This window comes from Rattus norvegicus, chromosome 1 (assembly GCF_021556685.1).
Source record: "Rattus norvegicus strain SHRSP/BbbUtx chromosome 1, alternate assembly SHRSP_T2T, whole genome shotgun sequence".
Lineage (NCBI taxonomy): Eukaryota > Metazoa > Chordata > Mammalia > Rodentia > Muridae > Rattus > Rattus norvegicus.
The window spans coordinates 233,334,399-233,358,794 of NC_141534.1; the positions used below are offsets into that span (position 1 = coordinate 233,334,399).

Consider the following 24,396-nt stretch of genomic DNA (forward strand, 5'->3'; position numbering starts at 1 on the left):
GCCGTGTGTCTCTTTAATTCTCCAAATAGAACAGATTAACTTCGGTGTCTCTTGCCCATAGGTCAGTTTTCTGAGTCAGTTCATGGAGGCAGGACAAGACAGACCTAAACAAGGCTGACTGGGTATGTGTGTATAATTTTATATGTGGCCTATATATAAATTAATTCAATGAAGGAACACAGCAACGAAGAGCTTACGGATGCTGCTCTGGGCATTTGACCTTACATACCTGCAGCGGATCCACCTCCGGGATTCTGAATCCACAGACATGATTGTGAGCATCTTGCTTTCTCAGATGCTGATACCTAGGCTTCACTGTTTGACGTTCCTACAGGCAGCGTCGCTGGTTCTATTATAATCCGAAGCAGTTGGAGCAGCACATATCCATGACAACAGTGGAGGGAGCCAATGCCTCCAATCACCTACTAACATGAAATAATAGACTATTCTTCATGACAGACAGCAAAACAAGACTTGTGCTTTGTTCTCTGCTTACATAAGCCATTTTGTAGCTGGTCCTTAACCTCATCTCAGCTGAGTCCCTACGGCAAACCCATCCTGCCGAGTGAAGCTGTCGGTCGAGGTGTCTGCAAACAGCTATGCCCAGGCCTACTCTTGTACCCATCTGTAGCACCCAGTGAAATAAAGGGCCCCAATGTTCCCTTGGATCAGAGACAGATCATGGGATAAATACCTAAAGATGTCCAGCTTAGAGCCTTCAAGTCTGTATACCACATGGCCTTATCTGACACAGTAAACAGTTCAAGGTCTACCCTTGTAGAGCATCTCACTGATGTGACTAAGGACAGAGCACTAGAAAAGTCAGGATGCACACAGCCCCACATCATTCCACCCTCCCTTAAAATGACCCTCAAGAGACTAGATGGCCGGACACTGTAGTGCGTACCTTTAATCCCAACACTTGGGAGAGGCAGGCAGGTCTTTGTGAATTCAAGGCCAGCCTAGTCTACGATAGCGGGTTTCAGGTTAGCCGTGGCTACATAAAGAAACTTCCACCTTAAAGAAAAAAATTCTCACTATTAGAAGTAACATGGTGTAGTGGCCAAAATGTTAAAATAATGGAAACTGGCATGGTGGCTCTTGCCTATAATCCCAGCAATATGGAAACTGAGGCAAGAGGATTTCAAGTTCATGGCCAGCCTGGGATACAGACTGAGGCCCTGGGTGGTAGTGTTTGCTTACTTGGATGTTTTTGTTTTGTTTTGTTTTAAAGATGATAGAAATTTAGGTCTGAATTCAGGGCTTTTAGCTGTGTATCATTAGACAAGTTGCTTAGCTATTTTTTGCCTTTTATTCATCTCTAAAATGGGTGTGATAATTGCATTTTTTTTGTTGAAATTTACAAAATATACAAAACAATCCCTGGAACAGAACAAGTGCTTAATTAGTATTGGTTAAGTCAAACTTTTGTTTTTAATTAAATGAATGGGTAAGAAAATCTAGAGTGTTCCTTGATAGACTAAGTCCCAAGGTCGTGACCTGACCTTGATCCCTTTATAGAACTGTGTCAGTTGCTGTGGTGATCAAATGAGAGAACGGGTGAGAAAGCACCTGACCCAGATCCTGCTGGACCCTTTTTCTATAAACACGAATGCTTGTTAGACATCCACAGGGGCTTTCTGTGACTGAGTTTGAAACACATTTGTCCACCCTATTCCTTGGAAAGTTATAGAAAACAGCTTGTCCATTGGCCTTGTACCTGTGCAAGTTAGCAAATCCCATCACAGCCCAGAGAGTTAGCATGTTCATGTCATTGGGTGTTGGTTATGTCACCTTATATGGAACTGGACCCCCCCTCTCTAACTTTTTATTGATTCTTTATGAGTTTCACATCATGCATCCAAATCCCACTCATTTCCCTGTCCCCTCATATCTGCCCTTCCCTCTTGTAACCTCTTGTGCCACCAAATAAAACATACACATACGAACAAACAAGGACAAGAAAAAAAAACACCAAAGCATAGAAAACTCTCATTGTGGAAGCCATAGTGTGTCCCACAGTCTATCCCTGGGTCCACACATCTTCACTTGCAAAAGTCCAATGCAACGAACAATTATATTGCAGTAAGTCATCGGTTGTCTGGTTTGAGGTCTTTGGCTTCTGTGACACTGTCAATATTGCATCCTCACTGGGACTCCAGGCTGTCTGGTTGTTGCCCTGTGTCATGGAGATCCTGCAGCTTTGGATTTGTGACACTGACCCTTTTACACATCCTAACAGTTCACAGATGATACAGATTTGGGGGTGGGACAACTCAGAGCCCTGAGTCTGAGCCTGGGTGGTAGCTGAGCTGGTCAGCCTGCTGGCTCTCCCGTATCCACACCACCAGGGGGAGCTCTCCAGCACTGTTCAAGCAACAGCACCAGTGCCTCCATTAGAGCACTGTTAGCTCTCCTACTCTTATGTCCTTGGGGATGGCTCACCCACACCCACACCTCCAGTGCCAGCTCCACTGTGCTGCCAGTCAAGGCAAGTGGGGTACTCCCCCAAGTGCTGCAGCCGTCAAGGGACCGGTCGCCTGCGCCTTTGTCATCAGTCAGCTCCACTACGTTCTCCTCCAGGTGAGATGCAGGTCCCACTCTCCCAAGTGCTACAGACAGTGAGGGTATAGGGCTAGTTCACCAGCTCTCATGACCCTAGGGCCAGTTCTCCCGACTGCCACAGGTGGGAGGGGCATAATGCCTGAACCCGTGTTACATCATGTTTTCACCCTCGGGGCTGGCTGACCTGAGCCCCCACCATCAGGATCAGCTCTGCTATGCTGTTCAAGTGAGGTAAAGGATCCATTCTCCCAAGTGCTGCAGGTGGTGAGGGGCAGGGCCAGCTCTCCTGCGCTCAAGACTCTGTGGGCAGCTTTTGTGACTGCCGGAGGTGGGGAAGGGGGTGGGATCCATCTTACATAGAGTTCTAACCACAGTCATGCATGCACAAGGTTCCTCTACACCCTGTCCGTGAGCTTGACTTAGTTTAGGTCTTCTTTCTTTCTTTGTCTCTCTCCAGCCTCGGCTGCATGTTTGCTTTGCATGTGTTTATATGATCACCGAGAACACAGCACAGAACCTGAGTGTTCACCACCCTCCCTTTACTAAACACTCGTACAAGTCTGCACTCCCCACGTCTGGTTCTTTGAGTATGCAGCAAACCGCCCTTGTCTGGGGAAGAGGCAAGGAATAGCAGCACCAAAAAAAAAAAAAAAAGGCCAACTTGTTTCCTTTTTATGCAGAACCTAAAAACCAGCCAGTTTTTATACTGCGTGTGGTTCAGTTTTAGGATCTTTCCTACAGCTCTTTTCAGACCTACTTGGCCAAAGGGAAACACTGTTCATCCACTGTTGTTCAGAGGAGAGCTGCAGAAGCATCAGCTTGTGGAAACTGTGAGGGCCAGGGTTTTAAAGATCAGCTCTCACACGCCACCACCTTATAAGCTGGGGTGTCTTTACAGTGGCAAAGTGAAGCTACCTCCTTTTCCAGTGTTCTCACCGACTGTAATAAACTGAGGCGAATATATTAATCTATAATTTCTGTGAACCATCTCTTTCACTTTTTATATTTTCAATCAAAGCACTCTTATCTTCATGAGCAAGCCAAACAGGAATTGCAAGACTTTTGTATGTCATCCGATAAGTCAAACCATCTAGAGAGTTTTCAGGCCTCCTGCCGGCTCCAGCTTCTTGTTGGTCTTCCTGCTCCTGCAAAGGTTAAGGCACTTAGGGAGGGAAGGGTTTGCCTATACCTAGGTTTATTGTTCTTAGGCACAGCAGGTGCACAGAACAGTGTGTGCTGAGCGGAACCACAGTGGATTATAGCTACAGAGAGAAAAGCTAGGCTTGGACCCTGATGCCATCAACAAGCTCCTTATTCTCCCTCATGCTGCGAGGCTCTCATCTCTCGGTAAAAGTTACTTCTGCCCAAATCAGATTAGAAATCAAGACTCCTTCCGTGAGCTGCTGCTTGGCCTAAAGGTGGTGTGAGCTGTGTGGGTAGGGCTGAGAGACAGCTGTGTGTGTCCTGCGCCTGTCTCCTGTTTGATATTTAGGTTTTGTTTTGAGACAGTGTCTGGGTATGTGACCCAGGTTGCCTGCAAACACGGTGTCTAGCCAAGACGCTTTTGAACTTGAAACCCTTCTACAAAGCTCTAAGGTCACTTGCATTTGTCACCACACCCAACTGCCACCTGTCATTAGCTCCCTTCTGTACAAACGAGCAATACTTGCAGACTATAGGGTACCAAAAGATGAACGCCACCAGTGCTCCCCGCTGAGTACAGAGGTGCTCCCTATTTCACGAAGGGCAGAGTAAAGGACCAGAAAAATAAAAATTCTGAAAGGATAGATGGCTTACCTAGGGCTGCAAAGCCATGAGGCAGAAGCATGAGTGGATAAGGAAAATTAGTTGGTCATTTGAATTAAACCCAGGATTGCAATACAGAATGTTTTGTCACCGTGCATGTCACCTCAGAACCTGTTTCTCTGAGGCCTCTCCAGAGGCCACACGTGATGCTCTCTGCCCTCACCCTTCCCTTTTCTCCAGCTGCTCTCCCAGCATGGCTTTGGGCACAGGGACCTTCCTGAGCTCACAGAACACAGCAGGCAGGCTTCCACCTCAGAGCCTTCGCTAAGCAGCGCCTGCTGCGTGGAGCAGCCTTTCCTCAGCACATCTCAGCCAACAACCCCATCCAAGACCAGTCTGTTCCCATCATGCTCTCCCAGTGTGGTCTCTTGGCCACCTGTACCCATTCTGGAGTCTTCCTGCTCCCAGACCATTTGCCTCCCTTCACACAATACGGTTCGCTCATTCATTATACTGTTGCTTCTCTTTCATATGCTCCCCGTGACCTCTAACCCTCAGCACAACCACTGCCTCCCCAGGGCAGACGTTAGAACAACAGAGGTCTTGGGTATACATCCAGCCTGCTTCATACGGGTCATCTATAAATACTAGTTAGATGGGTGGCCAAGGAAGTTAGTCATGTATCAACATCATTATCAATAATGTCATTGCTAGTATCATAACCTCTGGCTTAAAGACAGAAGTACTAAAGCTCTGAGCTATGAGTAAACCTGAAGATACACAGCTGTCAGTGGGTGTTTGAGGACTCTACCTGAACCTGCCCAAGATAGCACCTTGTGTGTAGTTAAATCACTTCCAAGAAATGATTTAACGGGATAGACCAGTGGCCGACAGCTATCAAGACACAGAATTAGGATGGGGTGATTGTGGTGAAGAGATAAACTGAGGTGAACACCAAAAGGTCCTTCTTCCATTTCCCTTTCTTTCACAACTCCACTTAATGGATATCTGGGGCTTATTTTAACAGATAAATCTCAGAAGATTAAAATGCTTATTTTAATGACATCAATGTTATTCCTGTGTATAAAGTTTTCCTGTCGCCTACTCTATCATAACAATGGTGATATTGGTATGCAGCCTACATTTGGATGTCTACTATCAACAGCACAGCAAGTGCCTGGCACTGGCATCTGAGTCTGCCACCAGCTGTTCAGGTTCAAAGCAGAACGTGGATTGCATACAATCTGCATTCTGTGCTGCTCCAGCATCATCAGATGGAAATGGGCAGCTCTGGTCGTAAGAAGAAACAGAGATGAGGAGACAAGGGGGTCGAGCTTGGCATCTGGAGTGCAGAAAGGAAGTAAGGGGCACAAAGAGGGGAGTGTGCCAGAGGATGGGGACGAGGTAGGAGCCATGAAGATGTAGGGCTTTCCTGAATTGTCATTTGGCAGGGAATGTGTAAGTAAAGTCAGCAGGAACTCGCATTTGCTTATGGACATGAACTGAATGTTAGGGGCCATATTGATTGCTTCTGTGAACGTGATGGCCCTCAAGCACAGTCTGATGAGAGTCAGTGGGAGCCATGGATCATTTCTGTGGTGCTGTTACAGCCTTCTGTCCCCTAAGGTGCATCCAAGGCAAAGATGTGCCATCTGGCTCACTGCACAGAACCCTCGAGGCACACGCAGCCCTGATGTTCTATTACTCGTTTCTTTATTATAGGATAGCCCTCTTGGACAGGATTCTGCCTCATCCTCCTTCAGATATCTCGATGAGCACAAACTCACTGGAGATGTATGGTGTCTTAGGGTCTTATTCCCGTGAACAGACACCATGAGCAATCTAAGTTTTATAAAGTACATTTCATTGGGGCTGGCTTACAGGTTCAGCGGTTCAGTCCACTGTCATCAAGGCGGAAGCATGGCAGCCTAGCAGTATCCAGGCAGGCATGGTGCAGGAGGAGCTGACTTCTACATCTTCACCCAAAGGAAGCTAGGAGCAGTCTGAGCACCCTCAGGCAGCTAGGAAGAGAGTCTCCAAGCCCACGCCACAATGACACACTTCCTCCAACAAGGCTACACCTTCTAATAGTGCCACTCCCTGAGCCAAGCATATGCAAAGCATCACATATGGTTTTCTGAGAAAGCACACAATCCCAATTTAAGAAAGCCACACACAGGTTCACCTATGTGTGGCAAGCAAGCTAAGCTCATGTGACCTTTCAGGGGAAGCTCTCTATGGCCAAGACAATAAAAAGGGAATCTGTGCTCTTGCACCTGTAATAGGAGAACTACCATCTCCTGCATGTAGAGCTCTATAGTCAAGTGATAATTTGAGTTCAAAGCCAGTCTGGACTACATAGGAAGTCCTCGTCTTAAATTAAAAAAAAATACAGTAGAATATAAATGTGTGTTGTAGCACATACTTGTAACCCTGGTGTTTGAGAAATGAAGGCAGACTGGTCAGAAATTCAAAAAGTTACACACAATCCAGAGACACACACATCCAAAGAAGCAAACCATGGGTATTTACTTGTAACTCTTACATGACTGTGACCAAAATGCCTGACAGAAGCGCCTTAAGGAAAGATAGGGTTATGTTGGCATGCAGATTCAGAAGGGTTACCCCCATGGTCATTGGCCCCACTCTTTTGAGCAGAACATCACAGCTGCTTCATCTCATTAAGGCTGGGAACCATAGGGATACTGCAAGGGGCCAGAGCAGGACATAGCACCAAAGGATGCATCCCTGGTGACCTATTCCAATACCGAGTCCCTACCTCCTACCTTTCATACACACCCCAATGTCATCATATCAAGAACTAGGGATTTATAAACTCAATAAGCCAGAACTTTCACGGTCTAAGTGCACTCTCAAGAGATGTCCCCAAACGTGGGCTTTACTAATTTTATAGGCATTTCTCAATGTAGTCAAGTTTAAGATTAAGAATAACTGTTATACTTTGTCTCTGGGTTTTTGCTTTTTTGTATTTGTTGTTTTGCTTTGAAGAAGAAAATGCTCATTTGATCCTATTTTGTTTGGGCACATAGCAAAAGGCAGGGGTGTGTGTGTGTGTGTGTGTGTGTGTGTGTGTGTGTGTGTGTGTGTGAAGGGAGGTATGTATGTGCATACATGAGAGAGAGAGAGAGAGAGAGAGAGAGAGAGAGAGAGAGAGAGAGACTGAGGTGAGCCCACAGCAGAACTGTGTTAAGCAATATTTCTTTCCATCTTTCAGCCTCCTCTGACGAACTACTAGTCAGAAGCTGTTTCACACTAAGACACTAATGACGCAAAGAAAAACATTGGTTCCAAGAAAACAAAACCACTCAAACTAAATTAAAGAAAGATTGACGATGAGCCCAATAGTGGATACCACAGAGGCATTTGGAGACAGGGATGCAGCGTGGTGTGGGTTGATAATGAAATCGGTGGTGGTTTGGGAGTGTCAGCGCCAGAGCACACAGCCTCCGCCATCTGCTTTTCCTTCTACTCTCTAGCCTCTGTCCATGTCATTTGTCTTGTCCTCCCTAGCTCTCTTTTATCCTTCCCTCCCTGCCTCCTCCTTTCAGATATCTTGCTTCCTCTTATGGGGCCAATATGGCCTGGTTCTACCTGTCTTTTCAATTAGTATCTGCCATTGTCTAGCTAAAATCTCCACGCTGAAGATTAGCTTCTGAAAGACAAGTCTGATTAGCTCCTGGTTACTTACTGGCAGGGATAGGATGTTCCAATCCATTGTGACCTGAATTAGAGGTGGAAGTTTCTTAAGCCTGCCCCACCACCCTGGCTTATAGTCACGTGCTATTTGCACAGTTTTAGCTTTGAGCTATTTGGAAATCAATTCACTATTCTAATCTAATGACTTAGAAAGCAGGATTCCCAAACCTAATGTTGTTGGTATATTAGGAGTGTTCTGGGGCTAGGGGAGAAAGAAGAGAGAATTCATTGTATTTTCATTAGAGCAGAAAAAAGTGGAGAAAGGACTTTGTCTTCTTAAAGGGCCACCTCTTCCCACAATAAGTAAGGAAAGAGGGCAAACCATCCCAAACACCATGCTTTAACCTCCAGCCCTTAATGAGTTCACAAGGCTGTGCACTGCCTTGCAACATTCTTCTTATATCTCAGTGCTATGTTCTTGCTAGTGTATATATAAGTTGTCAATTATTCGATGGTTTATATATAAATCATCATTTACTTGCTGGTTTTGGAAAGAGCTTCAAAAATCCAATCTTAGCAGTTCATGTTTTGTTTTAGGAACTCCCATCAGGACAGTTGTATCCTAGTGTCCATTTTCTTGCCTTGGCTGCCTTGCAATCAACTATCAGCTGTCCAGAAGAGCATCAGCTCAGACAGCAGAAGTATATAGGAGCAGAGTCTCCATGTGCTTGTGTCTCCACCTCTGACTGGCTGGTCTGTGAGCATGTCTGTCGTGGTTATAGTTGAGGTAGAAGAGTGAAAACATATGCACAAGGACCTTCTCCAAGTTCTTCATAGGTTGCATTGACAAATATCCCATTCACCAAAGTAACCAACGTGGCCAAATTCAGAGTCAAAGATCACGGAAATAGATTCCACATATGCAATGAGATTTCCACAGCCACTTGGCAAAGGAGCTTGGATACAGGGAAAGGGGAGAATTAGGGCTGTCGAGGCAATCTACCTGCTATATCACCAACCTAATTCACTGTTTGAGCAACAGCTTCCTATGTATCCTTCCCTGGGGACACGAGGATGCAACTGTCCTGATGGGAGTTCCTAAAACAAAACATGAACTGCTAAGATTGGATTTTTGAAGCTCTTTCCAAAACCAGCAAGTAAATGACGATTTATATATAAACCATCAAATAAATGACAACTTATATATACACTAGCAAGAACATAGCACTGAGATATAAGAAAAATTGAGTTCGTTCTCTCCTCTCTTCCTCACCCTCCAAAACACCCCTCAACATGCCCATAACACACGTAGGCTTGGGACATCATCTAATGACTTCTTTCTAAGTCATTAGATTAGAATAGAATACCTAAAGCCATGTTAATATCCAGTGACTGTACACCAGGATGGCTCTAAAGAGCTAAAGATTATGTCCCTTGTATCCAGGTGGGGCAGGTCTATGAACCTCATGGCTTTTCTTGGAATCATGGAACAATACAATGTTAGGAACAGATGAGGTTTGGACATCATCTAATTTACTGTTTCTCAACATTTAATCTGCCATATTCTGTTTTGCAACCTCTATCCTGTTCCTTGTAATTTTTCAACCAAATCAAGTTTTAAAACTAAATTTACTTCTTAAAAAATGTCATGGCCATAACTTGAAAATGACTATAATTTGGTGTAAATAGAAGACAATCACAAAAGAAACAAAAGGAAAACACCACACTGTTATGAAATTCTTGGCAGGTGCTTAAGCCTGTCTCGACTTTACTGGAAAGTAGGGTTTGTGAGGGAGGAGTTAAACAAACACTATCTTCAAACTGACCCTGTCTTCCTGCTGAAGTCAGGAACGATTGAACAAGCCTTGAAGAGGTCATTTTCTTACCTTCTGACTCAATGCTATTCAATGTTCTGTTTCCATGCCCTAAAATCATCACAGACTCCCTTACCTGTGGTGTAACCACCTGGGGAAAATCAACAGTCTAACTCCCTTTTCTCTTAGATGCAGGACTTGAGGCATCCTGCCAATTCCTCATGGCTGTCTTTGTGCCATGTCACGTTCTCGTCATCACGTGTCATGTCACCACATCTCTAGCAGCTGAGCTAGGGACTAGGACAGGAAGGAATGAGACAGGAACTTTGTACAGAATCCAGTCTGACTTGGTTTACAATTACCTTTGTAATTCCTGCTCTTGACTACATGGGACACTGTCACCCCTGGCAAGAAATAGAAAACTCAACACACTTTCACAGAGACAGCTTCCATCAGATCTGTCACAATTAAAGACCCTTAGATAAGGAAAATTCTAGAAAGAGTTGGGCATACAAATAGGAGCATCTTTAGTTGTTTTGTCCCAAAGGCTATTACATCATGAGAATGAACAGAAGGCATTTCTCTGAGAGTTAACCCTCAGACCAGGTGCCAGGTGTGTCCATGGTATTCTAGGTCTTTTGGGCAAACTGGTAGAGTAATCCTCACTGTCTTGTTGTCTTTTCAAAGTGTATTTTTTTTTTCTTTTTCTTTTTTTCAGAGCTGGGGACCGAACCCAGGGCCTTTTGAGCTAAATCCCTAACCCTCAAAGTGGATTTTTTAAAATAAATTTTATTACACTTTTTATTACTCACTGCAGGGAACATGAGTGCGCCATGGTTCTTTACTCACTGAGTCAGATTGCTAGCCCTCAAGACAGATTCTTAGTTGAAAATCATTTCTTCAAAACATGAAATAGAATTTTAAAAGTCAGATATCTAACTAAGTTCTTTTATCCCATTGCCTGTAGTTTGGGATAAATTTTGTAGGCTTTTTGTTTGTTTGTTTATTTGTTTGTTTGTTTTCAGACATTGAGAGGAAGGGATGGGCCTCGAGAAATAGCCTTCTTTGTCTCATCTTCAATAATAATGTCAATTATTTCAAGCATCAGTCAGTCTTTAATTTTAAATGTTTCTGATTTTGAGGGAATAATATGGTATGCATATTAAATAAATAAACATTCTTTCCTTGAGTATTATGGGAGGAGACAAAAAATGGAAGACAAGGGTCTTAACTTTGGGCAATGCCCTATTATATGAACTTGAGTTCTTTGAACTCTGATTTTTAAAGAATCCCATTTACTTGTTACTTTGAACAGTTCAGGCCAGTTACTTGTATCAGTAAAAGCAAGAAAAGAATTTGGGTATCTATCAAATTCCCTCATTTGTTTCTAATTGAGGTGTCCCTCTCACCTTTGTGTAGTTCCCTCTTTGGGGTCACTCAACAAAGAGACTCTGATCCACCCGTTTTGTATGGACGGCTTCGCTGTTCTTTCCAAGCGCTTCTGAAACACTGATGAAGGTCTTGAAGATTTCTGACCCTCTATCATGTCAAAATTTTATCAAAATCACACCTCAAGCTCAACACCTGGCATTTAAGCACGTAGCCATTGGTCACTAGGGTGAGCACACTGGCAAGGCCACATGAGAAAGAGTGGCGTGTGCACAGCCAGAGATCAAGGGTTCTCATTTCTCTTATATTCATAATTTCATCTCTGGTACCAAATGCCATGGCATGCAGCAGGAGCTCAGCATGTTCTGAAAAAAGAGAATAACTGGAGCTTTACATCTTGGTAGTTGTGCAACCATGAGAAAGGCATTCCACCCCTCAACTATAAAGCAAGCATGTTTGCTTGGTTTTTTGTTAGTTTGTTTGTTTTTCTTTCTAGCTTTTGAGCTAGGGTCCCATTGCATAGCCAAGTCTGGCCATGAATTTCCCAGTCCTCCTGCCCTATTTTCTGAGCACTGGCATACAGGTGTGCTTCTTACAAAGCTAAGAAGACCCATGTGAAGTGCCCAGCGGAGGCTGGCACAGAGCATCCCTTCCAGAGATGCTAATTTCAGGTCTACAACTGTCTGCACTTCAGATGGTCTCAGATAGAGAACGAAGTGAGGTTAATATTTTCTGAAGAATCATCTACTTTTTAAGATACCCTTTTTAACTGGCAGGACAAGGTCACATCCTCAGGTCCTATGATGTATGGGAAGAAGTCCATGTCACAATCAGAAATGCCTAGAATAGAAAAGGTTCTGATTTTAGTACTTTGGGTCCCTGCAGCTGGGATATTTGTCAAGTGTCTGCTAAACTTGGACTTAAGGAGGACACTTAAGCAAGACCCAACTCTTGCATTTGATAAAGAGCTAAGGATGGTTCCATACCTTGTAATAATTATGGTGCAATGGCCATACTGTCAAGAATTTCATCTAAAGAAGGACTCCAAAGTAATACCTTAGCTGAAAGATAAAGAATATAAAGATTAATTAGTTTCGTCTGCGTGATTACTGGATGGGTGGTGGGAGGACAGGTTTGCAATGGAGGGTTATACAAACAGCATACAGAGTAAGATCTTCTAGTGTTCTGGACAAAGACTTTGGGAGGAAAATCCTATGTTTTCTCTGTCAGTGTTTTGCCACCATGACAGCTTTCTATACTAGCAGGCTATGATAGCAATTGGTGAGAACTAGAAGTAAACAGGAGGACACTGAGACTGTGACCTGGTAGTAAGCATCAATGTAGCACTTAGAGAAATGCATGGCCTTGCAACCTGGTGGCTGGTATCACCATGCAGAGAGTAGCACCATCCCTCTGTTCAGCACCTGCATCTGCCAGATGGTATTCAGGAGACTATGTTCTTCACTGTGGTGAACAAGAGAGACAAAAATTCTGCTCTCAGAGTTTATATTCTAGGAAGGATTCTATTGGCTCTGTATTTCAGATTAGGTCCTCCCTATTTCTGTTCTGGGAATCGAACCCAAGATCCTATTCATGCTACGCAACCACTCTTAATTACTGGAAACGTTAGGAGGGGGCAGTTCCAACCACTGGAATGCTCTTTCACAATGTATGACCCTAGATTGTCCACATCATCTGGCCACATTGTGACTAGTCCATCAGTGTGTTCCAAAGCCCAATTGTCCACTTCTACCTATGAATGCATCATTAGCAGAACTGGCATTTGCAGTTCCTTCCATGTGATGTGTCAGTGTGACCCACATACACAAAGCACAGGGATCCCTTCAAATTTGCTTGCAACTATGCAGATGCAGTAGTTATAGCCAAATTTCCCTTCTGTGCCCACCTCTGCCCTGTGCTACCACTTCTAGAACTCACTCTCCTTGCTCCAAGGGTTGCCGGCTATGTACACATATCTAGCCAGTTCTTCAGACTTGTATTTACCCACCCGATTTCTGTACATAGTCCATATTGCCCATTTCTGAGGCCGCAGTTGGACAAAAGTTCAGCATTAGCAGAGTAGACCCTTTAAGTTGTTCCCTACTTTGGGGAAGACGAAAAGTACCTGAATCTCTGCTTTGGCTCCTAAAACTTAAGACACCAATTCAGAGGGCCAGGCATGCAGGTGGGGGCCTTTAATCCCAGCAGAGGATGGAGGCAGAGGCAGGTGGATCCCTGTGAGTTTGAGGGCAGCCTGGTCTTTAAAAATTGAGTCCAGGATAGCCAGGGCCTTTTTTCACAGAGAAACCCTGTCTTGGAAAAAAAAAATACTTGGCCTGAGCTTTGGGTCAGATGCTATGTACCTGGGTACCACTTCCAACATCCTATGTATTCCAAGGTTCTAAACATGAATATCTTGTTTTACTGACTATGAGTGTGGATGTGGGAGTTGAGGGTAATTACATCATCTGGTAACCTCTCTAGCTCTGTCCCCATCGAGGTTTAACACACAAGCCTCCTCCCATCTCGGCCTCCCTGGTATTAGGATTACAGGTATGCACCACCATAGCTTCCTACCATCAGGAGTCTTCATTACAAGTGATAATGACCCAATTAAAACTGACTTTGGTGGGGTTGGTGATTTAGCTCAGTGGTAGAGCGCTTGCCTAGGAAGCGCAAGGCCCTGGGTTCAAGGCCCTGGGTTCGGTCCCCAGCTCCGAAAAAAAAAAAAAAAAAGAACAAAAAAAAACTGACTTTGGTAAAACAAACTTGTATGGTTCATGTAACTGGAAAAGGGCTGGTTTCCCGCATGTCTCAGTTGGTCCTACATATTGGTTCTCCATGATGTCCCTCTCAGCCAGGCCCTTTCTACTTGGCAGTCTTACATTTTGTTGTAACTAGGGGATGGGGGGCAGAGTGAGTTCACTGGGGTAAACAGAATGCTCTTCTTCAGGGAAAGGGCAATGGATATGGAAGAACTAGACTCTGCAAACATCTTCTACAGAGACTCCATTGACTGTCATTGACAAAGACAGAGAGGACAGCATGCCACTTGATATAACACTGGTAGTGACCAACTCATGCTTGCAAAAGTATTGGGAGAGAAAAGGACCCAAATGCAAAGTGAGAAAAGTGAGAAAGGGAGAGATGTAGTGATAGCAGCCAGCCCCCCACACCTTCATGTGCACATCCCTAGCAACTTGCTGGTATCATAAGACCCTTGCAATAACTTACCCTCCTTCCTGATAACTGCTGCTTGTCAGATCTGGAAGAAGCCCTGTTCATCTTCACTAGTGGTAGACATCTGCCTGCTTGAGTTATTGCACTTTCTAGTGCCGCCAAATACCCAGAACAAGAGTGTCATTAGAAGCCCTCATGGAGCAATCCTTCCGACTGACTGCTGCCCATAACGCTCACAGCTTCTTCACTGATGTTGCCAAATAAAGGCTGCCTCTTAATGAGTCACTTTTATTATCATCATCGCTGTCATAAGGAACATGTAGCTCATTTATGCTGCATTTGCTATAGAATCTAGATCAGCTAGTCTCAACCTATGGGTCTCGACCCCTTTACGGGCTGCCTATCAGACATCCTGCCTATCAGAGATTTACATTATAATTCACAACAGTAGCAAAATTACAGTTATGAAGTAGCGATGAAATAATTTTCTGATTGGAGGTCACTGCAACATGTATTAAAGGGTCACAGCATTAAGATGGTTGAGAAACACTGATCTAGATGACGTTCCTCAGACTGGCCCGACACCTGCCTGACTGAACCAAGCTACAGCAATAGCACAGATGCTCAAGAAAGCATCTTTTGTTTACTCAGTCAACAAATGCCGACTGTTTTCAGGTGCATGTGAACATGTTATGTGCATGTATGTGCTGAACCAAGAGGAGGGTAACCTTGAAGGATGATGTTCCATTAGGAATCTCATGTGTGTTACAGACAAGTAACTGGGCAGGGGCAGCAGTGTGAGAGTCCCAAGACAAACATCAGGAGTATCAGGAGCCTAAGGCTATTAACCAGCCCAATCCTGGCTAGGGGGTAGGATGTGAGGGCAGAAAGTTGGCTTCTAGGCATGCATGGAAAAGAAGAGATACACCCTAGATCAAGCTTGAAGGTGGGACTAAGTTGTCACAGGTCTAGTGGAAGCAACAGAAACAATGTGGCTCAGAATCAGGAAGCAAAAGGGAGACTGGGCTTCTAAGAACTACAAGAAAGTTGGTCCAGATTGTGACCATAGGGAGAAGTGAGAAAAGGCAGCCCTGGAGTCACCTATAGAGTTTGGACATCATCTGTCACTGCATTTCCTTCCAAGACCATCTTACAAGGCTGTCTTGGGTAGTCAGTACTACCCAGTTATGTCAGTAGCAAGATTCACCCCATTGCCACATCCAATTGTCTGCCATATAGAGACAAAGGTAGTGCCTTGGTCATCTTATCCTGGCCATAAAATCAGGAACTTGCTAGCCCACTGCTAATAATACCCTTGCTGGCTGCAAAGGTGTGTTTAACATTTTTAAAAAAAATCACTTGGCTTTTGCAACCTAATTAAAAGCTCAATTACCCAACCACTGGGGCAACTGACAAGGAAGATTAAGAGGAAATGCCATACCTACAACGTCATGGGGTCTCTGGTTCAGTTGTCTGGGTGAGAGCTAAATGTTAGTAGAATTTCAGGCTGCTGGGCGAGCCCTGGGTATTCGGGGCTGAGAACCTCTCTGCAGAGTACAGTGCCAGACAGAAGGAGTTCTGGAGAAAAGTAGGTCCCCTTGCTGTCCTGCTCAAACCTTGGAGATCCTGGGCTCCCACACAAATGCGCCTGCCAGATCCTCAGCAGCATCCTCTGGGAAGTGCTGAGTCCTCATGAGGTGCTCTGATCCACTGCTAAAAGACAGATATAAAGTGACCCTGTTCAAGGCCAATGTAAAGAAGCTGGAAAGGAACTGCTATCTCACCTACCCCTAGGACCTACCTGCAAGCAACATCCAGCTCTGTAATGGTTTGAGTGACACCGGTCTGCATGGCCTCATATATTTGAATGTTTGGCTCCCAGTTGGTGGAACTGTTTAGAAAGGATTAGGAGGCGTGGCCTTCTTGGAGTAGTAGATGTGGCCTTGTTGGAAGAGGTGTGTCACTGGGTGGTGGTAGGCTTTGAGGTTTCAAAAGTCCACACCAGGCCCAGACTCACTCCTTTCCCTGCCTGCTGCCTGTGAATCAGATGTAAGCTCTCTGCTACTGCTCTAGCACCATGCCCTGCCTGCCTGCCTGTTGCCATGCTCCCACCATGATGGTCATGAATTAACCCTCTGAAACTGTAAGCAATAGAAAGATAGATAGACAGACAGACAGACAGACAGACAGACAGACAGACAGACAGATAGATAGATAGATAGATGGATAGACAGACGGATGGATAGACAGATAGATAGATGGATAGATAGGTAGAATGTTTCCTTGATCACTCTTTATAGCAATAGAATGGTAACAAAGACAGTCTCTGTGAGCCATCCTGTGCAGGGCTCTAAAGCATTATCCACAACTCCTCCCACTCCCTTCCACTTACCTGGGAACTCCAAGTTGGCCTCATTAGCATATTACTTCTGCTCACCCAATCCCACACAGCACCTTCCTTCTCACTCCCACCTCCACATCTCCCTGAACACCCCTGCCTTTGCCATTTAGTCACTGGAGTTAGGTTTTAGGTCGTGCTCCTGAAATGCACATATTTGGAATGAAAATGTGGTTGGCTTGATTTTTATAGACAAGTAGCTATGGGCTCTGTGGTCCATCCCTGTTACCCCATTCCCCATTATCCTCCTCATCCATCAGGGACACCGAGTGACAAGCTCTCTGGGTGCTTCTCAGGGTGCTGCCTGCACTGTTCCTTCTGTACTGAGACAGCAAATCATTGGCCAAGGCTGTGGATTGTTTCTCACAGCAATTAACAGTTGCCCTGGTGTTAATTTCCAATCAATAGCCTGCCATGCTTGGCTCCAAGCTGTCGGCTGGAAGCCTCTACAGCACATTTTGAAAGTAACTTGCCAGGAGGTAGGACTTTGGCTCTGGCTCCTCCAAAAGCCCTCACCAAACATTTTAGAAACACCAAATGCCCTCTCACCATTACCAGGGGTTGAGGGACTGAGAGACCAGGCAGGTGGCTCTAGACACCTCTTAGAGTCTGATGACAGATTGGGGACACAGGTGAAACTGCCTCTCCTCAAGATGGGTAGCCCTTTGAATATTCATTAAGTTCTCATTTTCCTATTTTGGCTTTTTTGAAATGTTTTGCTGTTTGAGGTGGCTGTGTTTTTCTTCCATTTAACCCTCTCATTTAAATGTCTCTTGCTCTCTTTTTTTTTCCTTTTTAATATAAATCAAATAGCCATGGTTTCTCATTTCTGACCTGTGTCACTTCCTTTAGCTCCCTGTGGACAGAACGAGACCCGAGAGGATGGCAAGACAATCCAGCTGCCCCCATGCAAGACAGGAGCATGGATTGTGCCAGCCATCATGGCCTGCTACCTCTTAGTAGCGAACATCCTTCTGGTCAACCTCCTTATTGCTGTCTTCAAGTGAGTGGCCACTCCTTCAGACATACGGGTGGATGGATGGGCAGCAGACAGAGGGAGCTGATACTTCCAAAAGTAATACTTGCTTGTCATGTGACTCTAATCTGTTTCAGCAATACATTTTTTGAGGTCAAGTCGATATCCAACCAAGTATGGAAATTTCAGAGGTACCAGCTCATCATGACTTTCCATGAGAGACCAGTTCTGCCTCCACCGCTCATCATCTTCAGTCACATGACCATGATATTCCAGCATGTGTGCTGCCGATGGAGGAAGCATGAGAGTGACCCGGATGAAAGGGACTACGGCCTGAGTGAGCTGCAAGCCGGCACCTGCGGCCGGAAGTTCCCAGCTATTCCCATAGGCAGTCGGGCAAGATCCGTGCCCTGCTTGGTTCTCCTGCCTCATGCATATTTAGGGGGAATGGAACAGGGACCTGCTTGATGAGATATAGACTAGAAGGAAGACAGTATAGCAAAAGCTGAAGCCAAATTTCTTAGCCACATCTAGTAAGAGAAAAAAGCATTCTTCAACAGTGCTGGCGCTCCCACCTTCACACACACTACTTCCAAGAATCCCATTGTAAATCAGTTGCGTCAATATGCACAAAGTGCTAAATTAGATATAACTCTTTAAACAATGTCCTGAGTTTCATTCCTCCATGCTCATTTCTGGAACTATCACCATTCCAGGTCTTAGATGTTTTTTTAAGTCTTCAGCATTGTACCTATATGATTTTTTTTCTTTGAGGAGAATGAGCCTTGCTCTCAGAGCACACAACAATGGCCTCTCCACCACCCACCACCCACCACCCACCTGCTAACCCGATGTTTCTGAAGGGAAGTTTGACTGGCACTGGGCTGGAACAGTTCCTCACTGTGTAAGAATGTGTGACTCATTGCAGGAGACTTAACATAGCCATCTCTGCACATTAAGTAGCAATGGCCCCTGTAGGCTCCTAAATACCCCCTGGGCACAAACTCTCTAAAGTTGTTGAAAGTTCAGTGATTGATAGACAGCCTACTGTGCCTTTTCCAAATGTGTCAAGTCTACATCTACATTAAATCCACAAACTAGAGCCTCTGGGATGGTGGTCCAGGAATCTACCTCCAGTCCATGGGACACCCATGGCTTAAAACCAGAGTTACCTAGTCAATTGTTGCTCTAACGCTGAAGGTTCTAGTAATCTCCCTGACTAAGAAATGACCTACTTCTTCCTAGAGATTCAATTCAGACAGTTGGAAAGACTTAGACATTCTATTATCATTCCCTACTGAAACACAGGTTTAGCCAAACAGGTATGACCTGATATTTTGTCTTCAAATCATGTCAGTATGATAAAGTCCTGGGCAAAGAATACTGTCTTGATTGCTGCCCTATGAGAATATTGTGCTGGGGTTCAACTCAGGGCTCTAAGTCAATTTCAATAAAGCATGAGCATCTGTGGTAGAAACTTTGGCTTAGCTAGAGAGCACAGGATGGCTGGAAATACAGTGCAGAGAGGGCTGTGGGATTAATTTCTATCATTATTGTGACCAAATGCCTAATAAAAGAAACTTAAAGAAAGAGAGATCCTTTGCATAGTTCATAGTTTACAGAAACACAGTTTGTTGTGTCAAGGAGGGCAGTGAGGGTATAAGGGGCAGGCAATTTCTCCTATCTTGGGGGATTACAAAGCAGAAAAAAACTCGATCAGCAACCTGGCCAGGCTATGAACTTTAAAGACTCATCCACATCCAGACAGACCTCACATATCCTAATACAGTACTACCCTCTCTCTGAGAACCAGCTACTCAAACACATAAGTCTGGGAGGAGGGGATAGTTTGTGTTCAGATCACAGCAGGAGCCATCGAGAGACCTGTTTCTACTTCAGAGCCCATTTCATAGGTCTAAGGATACTAAGAAGTCCCACCAACCTCATCTATGTGATTTGTTTCTGTTGTGCCTTGTTTATGAGGCAGGGTCTTTCTTTATAACCCTAGCTAGCCTGGAACTCACTATATAGACCAGGCTAGCCCCATCCTAGCAATTCACTGCATCTGCCTCCCAGGTGCTGGGATTAAAGGTGTGTGGCACCACACTCAACCACAGACACTGTTTCTTATTTCAGTCAGAGTGGTACTGGATGCATCACCAGGTCTCTGCACGGGTAGCAAGGAAGAGCAGGTGACACACTTCCCAGAGACTTCCTCAGCTCACTGAGGCCAAAGCCCAAGACTCCTTCTAGTTTTCGGCTCAGCTCTTCCTTTGGAGCCATTTAGCTTTCAAGGTCACAGGACAGTCACTGAGTTTCCAGTCATCGAATGCCTAAGCTGAAGTTAGGAAAAAGAAAGGAAGCTGGGAAAGTATACAAAGAGTCTCAGTCTCTCTCTCTCTCTCTCTGCAATCAGGGAAGCAAAAATCTCTTTCCTGTACACCACCCCTCCCTGCAATACATTTCTTTTGTTTCTTGGTCAAAACTGGGTGTTGTGGTTGCTAATCATTTCAAGGATGACTAGAAATGTGTTTATGTGGCTCTCTTGCCTCTGAATAGAAAAAAGAAAAAGAGGGAGGGAGGGAGGGAGAGAGAGAGGGAAGATGGGGTTGGGGTTGAATAAAAAGTATCAATCAATAACATTGGCGTGTCACACTACACAGCCCAGGAAATTCGGTGCCTTTGAAAAACATCCATGCTTCCAGTTGCTCCCTTTCCCTTCCTTCCTTTATGCACTCAGTCCTGCTGCTTCCTTAATTAAGCCCAGCTCCTGCGGTAGCCAGGTATACCCAGGTGGGCTCCAGAGACCGCACTACGCTGTGGCTCAGGAAGGAGCTGGTGATTCGAGTGGCCTAATTAGATTTGGACTCCGTCTGGAACTCACAATAGAATCTAGGTGACTTTCCCCAGCCTGCATTTCTTTAAAACTGTCATTAGGCCACAGACCAGATGCTGTTGTGGTCCCTGCTCTGTCTCACAGTTCTCTTCTCTTCCCCACCCCCCCCAACCCTAACAGAACTCTTCATAACTGATGATGAGCTCAAGAAAGTACATGATTTTGAAGAGCAGTGCATAGAGGAATATTTCAGAGAGAAGGATGACCGCTTCAATTCATCCAATGATGAGAGGATACGGGTTACGTCAGAAAGGTGTGTTCCTTCCCACGGATGCTTCCCGGACACAGCCCATGTTACCGGTTGAATTGTGCTCACATCTCCAAAACATACGCTTACCTTTACTCCCCCAAAAATCATGGACTTCTGAAAGAACAGGACAACTCCTATTCAGTCAGTTGATCAAAGTTCCAGACTTAGAGACCCTGAGCCTTTTCAGGAAACAGTGAAAGCTTTAAACTGGACAGGAGAATTGTAAGTCTAGAACAGATCTGGCTCTGACTAGAACCCGGAAACTTTGGTCCTAAACATAAAGCAAGGGAGACCCAGACCCAGCTTAAGCTCTTCAAAAAGTTCATGTTTCATACTGTGACCATTAAGCATTCTTATCCAGAGGAGAATAACCCCCTGTTTGGCTTATGTGAGTGTCCCTTGTCTTCTAGATAAACAAAAACACAGGGTCTGTCAATCAGTGAGAGAATAGTTAGTATTTTTTCAAGAATTATTTTTGTTTTTTTTTCCTATAGAACATGATTAAGAACAAAGAAGTTAATACAAAATGTTCTATGCTGATTATTTTGTCACTTATCAAATGGGCCAAGAGACCTAAGAAAAATCTCCTATATGAACATTAGTGCCTGGGCTCTGAGGGCAGCACCCACATCACAAGACAGGCATAGCCTCATGTGCACCAGTAACCAACCGTGGTGTTGTCAGGGATAGAGACAGTAGGATCACTGGGGCTTGCTTATCTTAAAAAAAAAAGCAAACCCAGGTTCACAGAGAGACCCTGCCTTAAAAAAATAAGATGCAACACACACACACACACACACACACACACACACACACACACACACACACACGTGCCTGGGAGTACACGGGACAGATATCTAATAGCTCTAGGTCTAAGGAAATGCTTCCATGGTTTCTTGTGTCTCTTTCACTACTATAGACTAAGAAAACCATCATTCCAAGCTGTTGTATCCATAATCCAGCATTTGGAACTAGCATTCAAAAGAACACTCAAGAGAGTGTCACAAAGAATGGGTGTAGTTATGCTTTAACTGTTTATAAAGACAGAAAGAGCAAATTGTGAATAGTGTAGAAGACATAATAGATTGATGATGACTGCCGTCAGTGTGATGGAGCTTCAAAGAGTTGAGAAATGATTCTAATTTTCATGAAATGACACTTTGTGTGCCCACATCAAAGATTCTTTATTAACGAAAGTGGTAATGTTTTGTCTCTTGCTCTTTTTTTTAGAGAATGCAGATTATATACATAGGTATAGCCACATATGCCAATGTGTGGCTATATCTATAGGTGCCAAGCCAATATTAATAAGTTTTAAGGCTGTGAACAGATTTTATACACATCTGCCACTACAAAATAGAGAGATTTATGATATGCTGTAAAGTAGTTCTCTGGCAAACAGAGGTAGGAGCTGAAATTCTGAAGCTCTCTCTCCTTCTGAGGCCTTGGAAAGCAGTTTATGAATGGACATCAGCCATGTGCTTCCAGAAAATTGTGCCATGTGGGAATATTACCATAGCTGAGACACATTTCCTCAGCATATGTCTTCGGGCCTTTGGAATGCTTTTTGAATTCAGAAAAACCACACGGGTCTAGGAGGCAAGAAAGGCAAAAAGGGAGAGGTATATTAAGATGCCAAGAAAGCTTTGCCTCTCTGAGGAACTGGGGTGGTGAGGGCCATATGTCAGCACATGTGAATATACTGTGACCAAGTCAACAACTCCTTCTGGAAAACCCAGGAAGGAACCAGAGTCTCTCACTCCACGTCATCCAGCCCTGCAAGATGACTCCCTCCCCTGACCTGCCAGGGTGACTCCTCAGTTGAGTGAGGTGAGAAGGTACCAGGCATTCGGAACAGAGCAGAAGCTTGACCTCTTGGTGCATAGGCAATAGGAAGACTGGGTCTGAAGACTCAGCATGGCCTCCTGAGCAGGCCCTACTGCAAGGCCTTGTTGTTCTTCTATGGCTTCTATTCGTTTTGGAGTTTTGCTGTGGTTATTGTTGGGTTCTTTGTGTTTCTAAGAAAATCAAAACCTAAGATCTCGCAACAATGGAGCAGTATGCAGCACAACAGAAATGCATCAAGAGCACTGGGAACCCAACAAGAGACCAAGGCCTGGATAGCTCCCTCAGTGTCCTCCAGGCTGTCCCTTCTGAGTGGGGTGGAAGGTGATATCACCTGTCTTATTTATAGCCTCTTAACAGGGAGAGCTAGGAACAGAGATCTGCGTGTGAGTGAGTCTGTGTCTAGAGACATTAGCAGAGAAGTGCGTGTCTGTGTCTCCCCGTCGATTGTACACAGTTCATATAACAGAGGGAATATTACATAATCCCACCTTCATGTAGATTGCAGAGATTGGAAAGCAGAAAGCACTAAGAGCTTATTCTTTTCTCATGGGCGACTCCTCTCACCTCCCCTGTACCCTGTTGTCAGCATCTTCTGAGTTAATCTGAAATGAACCTTTCTCCATCTGGAGAGGGATGGAAAGCCGAAAACAGTTTCTTTCCATATAATATCGTGATTTCCACAATGGCCTTCTTTCTCTTTTTAACTTAGTCACTGTAGGTGCCTATCGCCTTGGGGATTCCTGTTCATTTGTAAATTCTTAGCACCTGTGTCTGCATTCTGTTGCTTGACCTAATTAAACCGTACTCAGCACTGAGTGGCCGAAATCATGACTGAAAATTCTTGGTGGGCTCTGTGTGTTCATTCATATGTGGAGGTCAGAAGACAATTTGCAGGAGTAAGTTCTCTCTTCCACCATGTGCATCCCAAAGATGAAACTCAGATCATCAGACTTGGTGGCAAGTGCCTTTGCCTGCCAAACCATCCCACTGGGCCCAAACTTTTCAAGGAAAAAAAATTAAGTTTAAAGGAAGATGTCTAGTTATAGAACAGAAGTAAAGTAAATTTGACCCTAGGTCCTTTCTGGATGTTGGCTTCTACACTAAGCCCCTTACAGGCCCATACTATTTTCTACAAGTCTTAACACAGCAACCTAGGAGTGCCGAGAAGTCATGAAAATTGGTTTAAAATAGTTCTTGAGCTGGGTATGCTGTTGTATGCCTTTAATCCCAGCACTCGGGAGTAGAGGCAGGCAGATGTTTGTGAGTTCAAGGTCAACCTGGTCTATAAAGCAAGTTCCAGGACAGTCAGTTACATAGACAGACCCTGCTTTTTTTTTTAACCTCCTTTGCATCTGGCTTCCAGCTCTGGTTCTATTTTTTAAGTCTGTGCTGTTTTGTTCTTAGGGCTCCCATCAGACTTTCCCAGTGTAGCTTAAAGCTTCTTCGTCCTGCGTTCCAGCTTCCTTTCATTTTTGTTGGATTTTCAGTCTATGTCTAGCTGACCTCCCTTGTTAGCCCTCAACTCTTCTGTGTCTCTGTCTCTGTCTCTGTCCTCTGTCTCTGTCCTCTGTCTCTGTCCTCTGTCTCTGTCCTGTGCCTCTCTCTCTCTCTCTCTCTCTCTCTCTCTCTCTCTCTCTCTCTCTCTCTCTCTCTCTCTCCTTTTCCATGATATGGAGC

The 24,396-nt window shown here is 44.6% G+C and overlaps 1 protein-coding gene across 2 annotated transcripts in view; it reads left to right on the plus strand.

Annotated features, from left to right (window-relative positions):
• Trpm3 (transient receptor potential cation channel, subfamily M, member 3) overlaps positions 1 to 24,396 on the plus strand; it is an 870,412-nt gene that overhangs the window by 841,985 nt on the left and 4,031 nt on the right. For both annotated transcript variants that reach the window (NM_001191562.1, NM_001354180.1), the window contains 3 exon segments: positions 17,602 to 17,752; positions 17,863 to 18,062; positions 20,742 to 20,874. In NM_001191562.1, coding sequence (NP_001178491.1) covers positions 17,602 to 17,752; positions 17,863 to 18,062; positions 20,742 to 20,874 — 484 coding nt within the window.